The 11,130-nt window shown below is 37.9% G+C and overlaps 1 protein-coding gene across 3 annotated transcripts; it reads right to left on the bottom strand.

The window, feature by feature from the left end:
• Positions 1-85: 85 nt before the first annotated feature.
• Positions 86-10,895, bottom strand: GTPBP6 (GTP binding protein 6 (putative)). 3 transcript variants are annotated; one of them, XM_075134332.1, is made up of 10 exons: positions 10,523-10,895; positions 8,437-8,574; positions 7,934-8,004; positions 6,222-6,352; positions 5,415-5,485; positions 4,811-4,969; positions 3,256-3,464; positions 1,705-1,853; positions 1,253-1,405; positions 86-786 (listed from the first exon to the last, which is right to left on the bottom strand). In XM_075134332.1, the coding sequence occupies exons 1-10, from the start codon at positions 10,893-10,895 to the stop codon at positions 645-647; spliced, it is 1,596 nt and encodes a 531-aa protein (XP_074990433.1). In that variant the 3' UTR covers positions 86-644. The 3 variants fall into 3 exon arrangements, with proteins under 3 accessions (XP_074990433.1, XP_074990441.1, XP_074990449.1); XM_075134340.1 differs by having other exon boundaries at positions 10,501-10,696; XM_075134348.1 differs by having other exon boundaries at positions 8,437-8,563; positions 10,523-10,696.
• Positions 10,896-11,130: the final 235 nt, after the last annotated feature.

The following is an 11,130-nucleotide window of genomic DNA, read 5'->3' as shown; positions in this document are numbered from 1 at the left end:
CCATGGTTTGCTGTACCTTAAATGTTTTAAGAACTGACACAGTAATAGGTATTGTGGATAAATTACTGCACGCAAGAAAACTGTATGGGTAAAAGATGTTCACAGATAACTTTATTGCTTAAATATACAAATCTATGTTTTTTTGCTTCACTGCAATAAGACATGGAAGTTATTTTACTTAAATATGTATTAAAGCAGAATGCATGAACCTATCTGTACTATTTATATACAGCCAACAACCTTTTGTTTACTAACTTTAATTTTTCATGGACCTTAACTATAATAAATATTAATTTATTGTGAAAAATGGGGTAAAAAGCTTTATTTATATAAGAAACTTGGTACTTTTCTGAAGGTTAATTCAGATGCCATCCAGTGATGTGTTTGAGGTCCACAGCTTATAGCGAACAACTGTTCTAACATTAAAAATTTAGCGCTATCCTTGGACTTGCTGACAAAATGAAGCTCAAAGCTTTTACTGTTTCCAAACAGAAGTTTTCTGAAACAGTGTCCATTTCTCAAATGCGTCAAAAACATCACCTGGGGAAGAAATACACTCTTCAACACCCAGGCTAACAGGTCATTAACTTCATTTCACATCCTCTTAATGAGATCAATTTCTTTTCCTAGAAAAGGAGGCAGTTTCATGGCATAAAAATCCTACTGTTAGGAAAGAGGTTTTTGTATCTGCCAAAAGCAGAATTGCTGATTATCACCTTCACCCTGGCTGTGCCATCTTCAGGCATGACTTCTACTTCCTGAACTGTTGCTTCTTTATAGAGCCAGCTGTAGAAGTAAAAGCATATTAGCATCTTAAAGGTATGACATACTGCATAAAATGTGATCTTTGTTTTAGGTCAACATGTTCCAATCTAGGTCATTTAACACTCTGAAAAATGAAGTGCTTCACTTAGCTTTTCATTTGCTACTTGCTGTTTGGAAATAGGGTATAGTGTTTTCATAAATCTTTCAGATTTGTGTTTTTATCAGAAATCTGGCTCCAGGACCAGTGGCATGGTCTTTCAGGAAGTATGTTTTCTTGTCCTAACACACAGAACTCTGTGAAGGACACTTTCAGAAGTAGACTCCAGGGTATCTAATGGGGATATTTTTTCTCAATAGGTCAGAAAACTTTGATAATTATCCCTAACACAGATTAAAATCAGTATGATACGTTTTGGAAATTTTAAGACACACAAGTCTAAGAGTTTTGTTTTTCTCCAAGTCCTTCTTACAATTCAAAATTACTTACCTTAGCTGAGGTCCCTCTAAGTTGACGTTAACTGTCAGAATCTTCTTCCCTGTTGCTGTCAAAATTTTTTTCTCTATTTCTTCTTTCAGCTCTTCTAAACCATGTCCATGTAGAGCAGAAACGGCTAACGCATTTTCTTCAGTGGGTTTATACCTGAAAGGTAACAATTGCTAGCCCATTTGCTCATTGTGAAAATATTCCAAGCACGGACAATTTAACTGTGTTACTTTATACTGGCACCTTCCTACAGAGGCCACTTCTTGTATGGCTCAAGTGATTTATTTTGTAATTAAAAGATAATTAATTCTTTTTAAGACCATAGTTACATATGTAAAAGTCTGAGAAACACTATTAAATGTATTCAGAATTGTGGGAGCTCTTTTCTAGACTAAGACTTAAAAAGCTTCCAGAACATAAGAAATGTTTAAGTACACTTAGCATCTCCCGCTTACCTTTCTGTCAAATCCACTTTGTTATGAACTTCTACCATGGACTCCAATAAATGGCTGGGAAGATGAAGATTCTTCAGAACTGACAGAACAGTTGCTTTCTGGAGGATGGTTTCTGGATGAGTAATATCCCTCACATGAACTATCAGATCCTGGCAAGCATCAGTATACAAGACAGTTACTTAATGAAACACACCAGTTACCAGATTGTAGAGATTTTTATACTATTTCTGCATTGCTAATTCATATAAGATACTTTCCTATCCATTAGATAATACACTGGCAGGTTAACACTGTAAAATGAACTACTAAAACAGTATTAAACCAATACTGTTTTTTGTACCCTGATAGAAGAAAATCTGTAGCAGCTTAGTCTTTCACTTCACAGCGAGTACGAATTGCCCCCAACAACCCTGAAACAAACCCTGTCAATCAAGCTAGTTAGAGAATTCAGATTTCAAATAACTGATCTAATTTTTCAATACAAAGGCTGTGTAACAATAAGGCTTCAAAAATACTAGGGAAGAAAAAGAGTGAACTCTCAAAAAGTTTTAGAAAAGTAATGGCTGAAAAACTGTTTCAAAAATGGGGGAAAAAACCCCATGTAACTTGTAATTCTATTTTTACATTCAAAATGCAGAAGATTATTCTTACCCTTATTCTTAGCTCCTGAGATACTATTACTGGTGCTTCACTTAGAAAGCTTTATACAAAAGTTATCAGTTTCAAGTACATACTCAATCATGTTTGCCGTGGTAAAAACCAAGCAACCAAATTCAATATTTGCATTCAAAATGTTTCGTCATCTTTCCTCAAGATACTGCTTCAAACTTCTCAAAATTAGTGAGAAGCAAATTTTCTTGCCTTTCATTTAACCTTTCAGAATCAGAGACAAACAGGATAGTTGCAGCCAGCTTTTGAACATCCTATTATTACATGGTGAGGAGTCCAATCCTCGGAAGCATTCCGGCATCCAGCTACCACTGAATTTCATTACCTTTGACGATGCAGGCTTTTTGTTTAAATGTCTGTGTATATGCAGCTTTACACTTTGCTGTAACACAGGAAACTAACTTTAATGAGACAATGATTGGAAAAGTACATTTATGTTTATTGCATGCTGCCTGCATCACATCACAGTCACCCACTTTTAGTGCTATAGGAAACCTTAAGTTAAAAACAGATCACTCCAGAGGCTTTATTTCATTTTTAACTCTCAAGAAAGTTAGCCTAACTTATTCTGATGCACTATTTAGGTTTTCGTATATTTAATCAGCAAAATCTGATTTATCTGGTTTACGTATCATGGAGAAGGTCACATAGACTCCAGAAAAACCCTTTCTGAAATTTCTTCATATCTATACATTCTGCAAAATTTCAAGTGTCAGAAAATTGGCTTATGGTAAGATAGTTACCTCATTATCTTAGGAGACTACTATACTCAGATACTTCACTAAGAACAGCATGCCCATTAACTTCCCCTTTTTTGAAGGGATGAGGATTATCTAAAAGGAAATTAATTTGATTTCTCAATTTTTATAGTCAACTACTTACTGAGTAAGCCACTTCTTCTAACGTAGCTGAAAAGGACTCCACCAGATTATGTGGAAGATCAGTCAAAAACCCAATAGTGTCGACATAAATAACTGCCATGTGTGAGGGCAGATAGCCAGCATGGGCTGTAATATCAAGAGTGGCAAACAGCTGATCTCTGGGTTGAAGTCCTGCTTCCCCAGTCAAGGCTTTGATCAAGGTAGTTTTTCCTAATTAAAGAAAAAAAGGACAAGATTTTAATGGCTTGTTTCAAGTAAAAATTTAATTTGCAAGGCTCAGGTGAGTTGTATGATGTAACATATCGTTTCATATCTATTTCACTAATTTAAATCTAGCCTATGATTAGTTATCTACATGATGTTAGGAAACCCAAAGACAGTCTTAACTGTTACAACTTGGCATTTGATTTAAGGCCACGTCTGGAAGCTATGCCGCAAAATCACAGGATGATCAAAGACTGAACTGACCTCCAAAGTGACCTACCCACATCTCTCACCTCTAAGACTGTCTGAAGAGCGCTGCCATGACAGCATTAGGAAGCATACACTTACGCGCTCCTCAGTGCTTCTGCTGTCAAATAAAACAATTCAATATTTACTTCTTAAATCCAACAATAAACAGAAGCACTAATAATATGTAGCTTATTAGGTTTATGCTTTTATTGGGGATTTCCTCATGACCATAGTACTAGAGACATTTATTTAACTCAATTGATATTTCACAGAATTTAGTCATTAAACTAAAGTGCTCAGTATATGCCCTAGTTAAAGTATTTCAATTATGTGTACAAAATTGTAATATATGTATTTTTTGAATCTTCAGTTTTAAAAGTATAGAAGTATGAGATTTAAGAAAAACATACAGTGTAATCCAAATCTTTGAGTATACAACTGATAACAAAATTAGTGCAAGGTAAGTTTGTTTTTATAAAGATATTGAATAAATGAAATGGTCTTAAGATAATGTAACCTGAAAAAAGTGTCTAGTCCAAAGTCTATTTATGCCTTGTGTATGAATTCACTTGTGTAAGCTATGAAAAAAGAATAGAAAAAACCCCTTTAGCTTTATTTAGATTCTCTTATGAACGCATTTCAGAACACTATACATTAATCAACGAAAAGCTACAGTGCTTCTTAAGCACATTTCTGAGATCAACTGCCAACTCTCCTGAATTCTCCTCCTATGCCTCAAGCCTTCACAGTGATCTAAACATCCATGTACTTTTCTCTACCCATTCTGATCAATTAAGAAAGATTCATATAAAGGGACACTAACACTACAGTCTTCAGCACTATATATTAAATCTTTTTGGCACAATAGGTGCTAGGCATTTCTCCAAAACACGTCTTCAAGACTGCAAAAAAAAAAAAAAAATCTAACTACATAAGCATCATTTGCTTTCCTAACTATATCCTAATTGACATTCATTACACAATTTAAAAACTAATTAAAATACGAAGCCTATTCACACTGAAATGAGATTTTGGCTACAGTTTCTAATTAAAAATTAGACAAAAAGCTCTTTCGTGTTACAATTTCACGAGTTTTTGCTTACCACAATTAGTATAGCCCATTACTGAGATAATTGGAAACTCGCGTTTTCTGCGTTGAGTTCTAAGTAAAGACCTTTTTCTTCTTAGTTTCTCCAGGGCATTCCTAATTTTAAGTTCTTTTTCTTTCAAGATGCGATTCTGTGTCTCCATGAATGTTTCACCTGAAAAATACAAATGAATAATTGGCAGAAAGGTCTACAAGAGAAACAGTAAACCAAGTGATGTTGTGCATTTGGAAATCAAGTGAGTTAGCACTAGGGCATATGAAGTAAGCAACTAAAACTATGTATTCTTGCCTAAGATAGAGTCAGAGTGATAAGTAATTATTAAAACATATGCTAAGCACTCTAGAATAACCATATACACTTATGATAAACCCCTGTGGCAGCAAATACTCTGTCCTTGGCCACTTACTGAGCCAGTACAGACCAAAACTTTGTTATTTAAGTTACTTTCCAATACATTTTTGTATGTTCACTTAATTAGATGCAGAACACAAACAGTTTTTCCTCCCAGCCTCCTCCAAATAAAATAAGATGCAATTAAATTTGTTTAAGGCTATGGAGAAAAAAAATCCTCTAATTCACAAGAATATTTAGACTTTACCTGACCCCATAATGTATCTCGATCCACCTCTCTGCTGATCTAGCTGAGACACCTCATTTTTCAGATTTGACCTGGCAGTGGAGTAACAGTTAATTAGAAGCAATTTTCTTCAATCAAGCTATCCTAAAATGCCTAACAAATGCAAAGCAGTAATGATATTCTAATAGTACAAATAAAACCACTAAATGACAGAGCTCTAAATAAAACCTGCTCATGGCGAGAAGCCTGATGAAAAAAATCCGGATCTTCCTGGCTCCTCAACTGTGGTTTGAAAAATCATCCAACTCTCTTAGCAAATTATAATGGCTATTTTGAAATTTCAGAGAGCCAAAGATGCCTCTGATACATCCACGCAACTCACACCAACTTCCATGTACAAACGTTTCTATGCCATGTAATGTAGAAATTTGGAAAATTCAGATACAAATTAATACCTTTAATCTTCCTTGTTTATAGCTTTCCTTATTAAACCCATCAATATTATATATGGGATACACATATGCAATTCCTACACGTTCTTGCAATCCATCTTCCACATTAGAAAGAACTGGGACCTTTTCATGAGAAATATATTTTGTAAGATTATCTATTGAACACTTTCTGGTTTTGCCTGTCAGCACTGCAGAAGCTTAAAACAATGACATTAAAGCAAATACTTCTATGCTCTAATCAATCATTGAGCATGCTATGCTAGTACTGAAACAGTGTCATTTTTCTTTACAGTACAGTATTACCATTTTCGTTACTGTAAAAAATAGTCACTAAAGTATGTGAACATCAGTATGTGATTTGCACAGCTTGAGGTACCTGAGAAGTGGAATTTCGGCCAATGCTATCTGAAGTTTTGCTTCTTTGGTCCTGGCGTTACAACGAAAAATGTGAAGTACAACTGTGTATCTGTCAAAGACTTTCACGCCCCAGGCATCTTCTAGTTCTTTCTTTAGCCATGTAAGACAAAATAACCTAGATGTTTTCTGTCCCCCACAGTATCAGTAGATCAATTCCTACACAGCGCTACAGTTACAGTTAGCTGATGGACATTCAAACTCAGAGGACCTCAGGATTCCATTTCAACGGATGGGTAACGATTATGAGCACGCAAAGGCAAAATTTGGTTGACCACGAAGAAAGGTGAAAAAGAGAGTTTGGAACATAGAACCTTATGTCTAGGCCCATCAAATTCAGCAAGAATCCTTCCACTGCCTTTAATGGATTCTGACAACAGCTCTTACAGTGTATCTCAGAATCAAGAATCTCAGTGGTTAAGTCCTTGCAAAAAATAATTATGAAATGCTGGTATGGGAAAGGATAGGGATAACACAGGAAAAGAAAAAAGATTACTGAAATTAAAAAAAAAACTTAGAAAGAGAGGAAGGCAAGAAAATTATTTCATAACCAGCTTTTCATGAAATACTTAAAAAACCCCAACCAACCAACCAACCAACAAACAAAAAAACCCACCCTTGCTCTCATTCAGCAAAAGACACTTAAAGTTCCCCTCCGCCATCTCTAAAATCCAGAATGCTTGTGTTTTATACATGTTCTCAAACACTTGCTTGAATCAACCCTGTTAAATTGCTCTTAAGATCTAGATTCGCGAAAAGAAATTTTTTTTAGCAAATCTAAGTACTAAAAGTACACATACTATAAATTAGGGAATAAACACTAGGAAACTGAAATGGAACATTTTCAACTTCCATTTCATCAATAAATTGAAGTGCTCGAGATAACTATCTATTAGAGATATTTACCATCTCTGTTCATTTATAATCAGGGAAAGCATTCAAAACTACCAGCAAAGCATTAACGTTTGCTTGCAGCGTTTGCACGCACTTTGCATGATGCTGTACATGTAAAAAACCTGTAAAGTATTTATTTCAGTTTGTCTAAGCATTTCAAAGAGCATCTATAGTTCATGCACCAGTTGTTTTACTGCCAGTGTTAAAAAAAGTGAAGCATGCTCCTCCCCTCAACATAATCTGTCCGTTCAAAATACGGTTTCTTTTTAACGGTTAGGAATCAAAGTTTAAATATTTGAAACATTCGAACATAAGCTTGCTCTGAACCTACACTCATATTCAAAATACAATACAGCATCCACAGAACTATAGGAAAATAAATACACTATCCATACAGGTATAGAAACTAGTGCATATAGCTAATCCAAAACGTTGACATTCTTCATAACAAAAGCTGTGTTATCACCTCCGTTTTGTGAAAAAGACCTTGAGTAACTTTTCCAACATTTTAAGTAGAGCCAGTGGCAAATGTGGGAGCAGAGTCTATACTAAATGGCTTTTGGGCTGCTCGAAAATTTCACGCACGAGAGCTGGGAAGACATATATCAACTGGACAAATGTAGTAGGAATTAAGTTTCCTTTCAACAAAACTCAGTCCCGGTGGCTTCATATATTACCATTTGCAAATTCAGTCTCATAACTGGCCCTACTTCTCGTAACATCAATAGCTTCCGAACAATACTGATGTAAAGAATATGATTTGATACTATATTTAATTACCTTTGTTAGTGAAGATATTCTTTCCACATTCAGGAAGACAGCTGTCACGTGGGGTAATTTTTTAATCTTTTCTAAAAGATGGATAACCATTACAAAATATAGTGTTAAATGTCAATTCTCTTTTTAAAATACACAGAATATAAAACCATTTTGCACTGAGCAGAACGCTTGTGAAATATCAAATGGCATCATATTCTTCGGTCACGGAACAGTTATATTTGCACTAATTTAGTACTATGTAAAACAGCTGCTAGTTTCACTTATGTCAATCACATAAACACAGGGATTAAGTTGCCTCACACATTTTCAGTGAGCATGGGTAACTTCTATTCTGTGTTGCTTTTGTAACCTTAAAAAAAATTCTTTGAAGTTTGTTTGCAAACCTGCACGATGGATAAACAAAATTCTCTCTCTCTCCAGCTTTCATACCTATCCTTAAAACAGTTCAGGTGCAGAAGTCTTCCATTTAGAATGATGCAGTGCTGAAAAGTCTCAGTCCTTACCTGTCAAAAACTGAAAGTTTCCTTTGCCAAAAATAAACTTCTTGTCAGGATTTTTTGTAGGAATAATTATTTTATCTAAAATCGTCCAGTTCTGAAGCGTATCTACAAGAGCAACGGCTTCAGCAATCTGTAATTCAGCTTTAGGAACACGGGAAAAAAAAAAAAGAAAAAAGCTTATAATATACCAACATAACTTTGCTCAGATTTCCAATAACTACAGTACGTGCATGATCAGGGAAAGACTAAGGTACACTGAAATTCTAGTAGGGTATTTATTTTAACCAGTGGCGCAAGGAGCAAAATGTCTTACCTCTAATCAGAATAATTAAACTTCTAGTTTGATGCCATTTTACCACACAAAGCATCTTTCTGCCAGTATAAATTATTTCCGTGGTCGTTGATTTAGAATAATTTTTAATTGTATTGTCAGCAAAGAAATTACCAACCTTTTTGCCTCAACAAGTGAAATGAGTAACTAGTTGGAAAATAAATTCTGTTATTTTAGATGAGCGCAAAACCACGTGATTAATTCCTTGGTGTTTTGCGGCAATATTTAAAGCATTACTAATACGGCATATCCTGCTGCTAACTTCACTGGTACTTATTCACAAAGGATCTACACTGATTTACGACTTGCTAAAACCAGCAGATTCCAATCCTGTTTTCTGGTTCATCAGTCTTTTTTTTTTTTTTTTTTTTTAAAAAACATCTACATGGCAGAGCACTGATTTTTGAGGACTTCGTGAAATCATGAAGACTACACAGGCATATCAGATCAGTAGATCCAGTTTTGATTTGCCAAATGGGAATAAGATCCTCTTTTCATAACAGATTTGTCAAGTTCCTCTAGATAGCAAAATGTAATTGATATATTAAATAGGTTACCTTGGTCCAAAAGGTAATATATTTTTAAAGATAACCATGATCCTCTTTCTCCTCATATTGTTAGTGTTCCTTGTAAAATGCACAGATTTCTTGTTGTACCTGTGGTGTTTCAACAATCTTTCCAAAACATTTGTTCAGACTTCAGGCTCTTCATCTGGAGGGCCTAAATAAATGGAAAGGGATCACTGCTATTCTTCTGTATGTCTGGACAGAAAGGTGCCTTCGTATTTTTTTTTTTCAGTTCTAAAATGGGAATGCTTATGTAAATTCTGAAAAGGTTACAAACTTTATTCTGCAAAGTGACAATTTGTTATAATTAGCAGCACTAATAAAACTAAATAATATTTAGGTTCATCGCATAACAAACGAATACAAGAATGACTATCATATATAAATTGACAGATATATATATAAAAACCCTTACAAAATGCTTAATCCTTTCTATTACAACTTTAATTGGAGAAGTGTTTGGAGAAACAACACCAAGCCAAGTTCATCAAACACCTTACGCATGCATGATTAATGTATACGTACTAGCTAGCTAGAAGGATTTCTGAGGGAAATCGAAGAATAGCAATGCTAATTAAGGTCCTTATAAAGGAATTATTGGCGACTGCATCCCTAAATAACTACACAGAAGCACTCACTTTAAGTCCGTGAGAGGACTTAATTACACAAGACCTCATCTTCACCACACTCTCTTCTATGGACAGAAGAGTACTCCTGCTCTTCAGCCAACTTCTGAGCAAGTCTAAGGCTGAAGGACTCCTGCCTACCTGGCCAGGCAGCACGGTTGAGGGCTGAAGGCTATTAACATTCGTCTAATACGGGGTAACCAAGCTAAACACTCTATGCACCAAGCGGTTTTGCTGTCTGAGACCCAAAGTCAGCGTGACTTACAAGTCAAAGCACCGATCTGCGAGCAGTCACTCGGAACGCATTCTTTAAAAAGTTATCAGAGAAGAAAACACCGACCTTGACTTTTTATCTACTGCGAGTTTGTATTTCGCAGTTTTACCACTGTAATAACGGGTCTACTTCACGCTACCGGCACTAATTCCCTAACTGCATTCCTGCGGACCGCAGGGGTCTAGAACAGGAGGAAGCTGAGAAAGGACGCGGGCGAGGAGAGACAGAAAGCGGCCCGGCTGACTGGCGCCACCCGCGCGGGGGGCTCACCGGGCCCGGCGCAGCCACGCACCCGTGGTAAGCGGCGACTTCTTCGGGCCCCACTTGACAGCTGGGTGCACCACGGCCAGGCGCTGCGCGCCGGGCTGCACGGCCAGCGGAGAGGGGCCCAGCAGCTCCTCCAGCTCCGCCTCCTCCTCCTCACCCTCCTCCGCCTCTTCTTCTTCTTCATCCCCGCCGGCGCCCACCACCCCCTTCCACCGCGCTCCGCCGCCCGCCCGCGGTGGCTCGCCCCCGCCCGGCGGCCGCTGGGGAGCCCGCAGGCGAACGGCGGCGCTGAGCGGGCGGGCAGACAACGGCCCGCCGCGGCAGCGGGCCGCGCCGAGAGCCGCCGCCGCCCGCCGGCAACGCAGCAGGAGCGACGGCGAGAGGCAGCCGGGCCCCATGGCGCGGCCCTCGGCAGCGGGGAGGGACCGTTACGAGGCGTGTCCTTCCGCCCTCGCCCCGGCCGCTACGGAAGCCCTAAGGCACCGGCTGCACCGCGAGTCTCCCCGCCCACCTGCGGTGATGGGGCACGTGACAGCGATACCCGCATCTGATTGGCCGGGTGGTGCGGAGGGACGGCCGTGATTGACGCTAGGCCGGAGCCGGCGCCCGGGCTGCCGCAGCGGGAGGAGAGGG

The sequence above is a fragment of the Calonectris borealis genome, chromosome 1 (genome assembly GCF_964195595.1).
Source record: "Calonectris borealis chromosome 1, bCalBor7.hap1.2, whole genome shotgun sequence".
In the NCBI taxonomy this organism is placed as follows: domain Eukaryota; kingdom Metazoa; phylum Chordata; class Aves; order Procellariiformes; family Procellariidae; genus Calonectris; species Calonectris borealis.
Note: the sequence above shows the minus strand (reverse complement) of the source record. Positions and strands in the feature narration are given on the sequence as shown.

Coding starts and splice junctions, on each gene's coding strand:
- GTPBP6 (XM_075134332.1), bottom strand. CDS start 10,895: ATGGGGCCCGGCTGCCTCTCGCCGTCGCTCCTGCTGCGTTGCCGGCGG. Junction 4,970..5,414: donor GAGATACATTATGGGGTCAG/GTAAAGTCTAAA, acceptor TGTATTTTTCAG/GTGAAACATTCATGGAGACA. Junction 1,854..3,255: donor TAGAAGAAGTGGCTTACTCA/GTAAGTAGTTGA, acceptor GATGCTTGCCAG/GATCTGATAGTTCATGTGAG.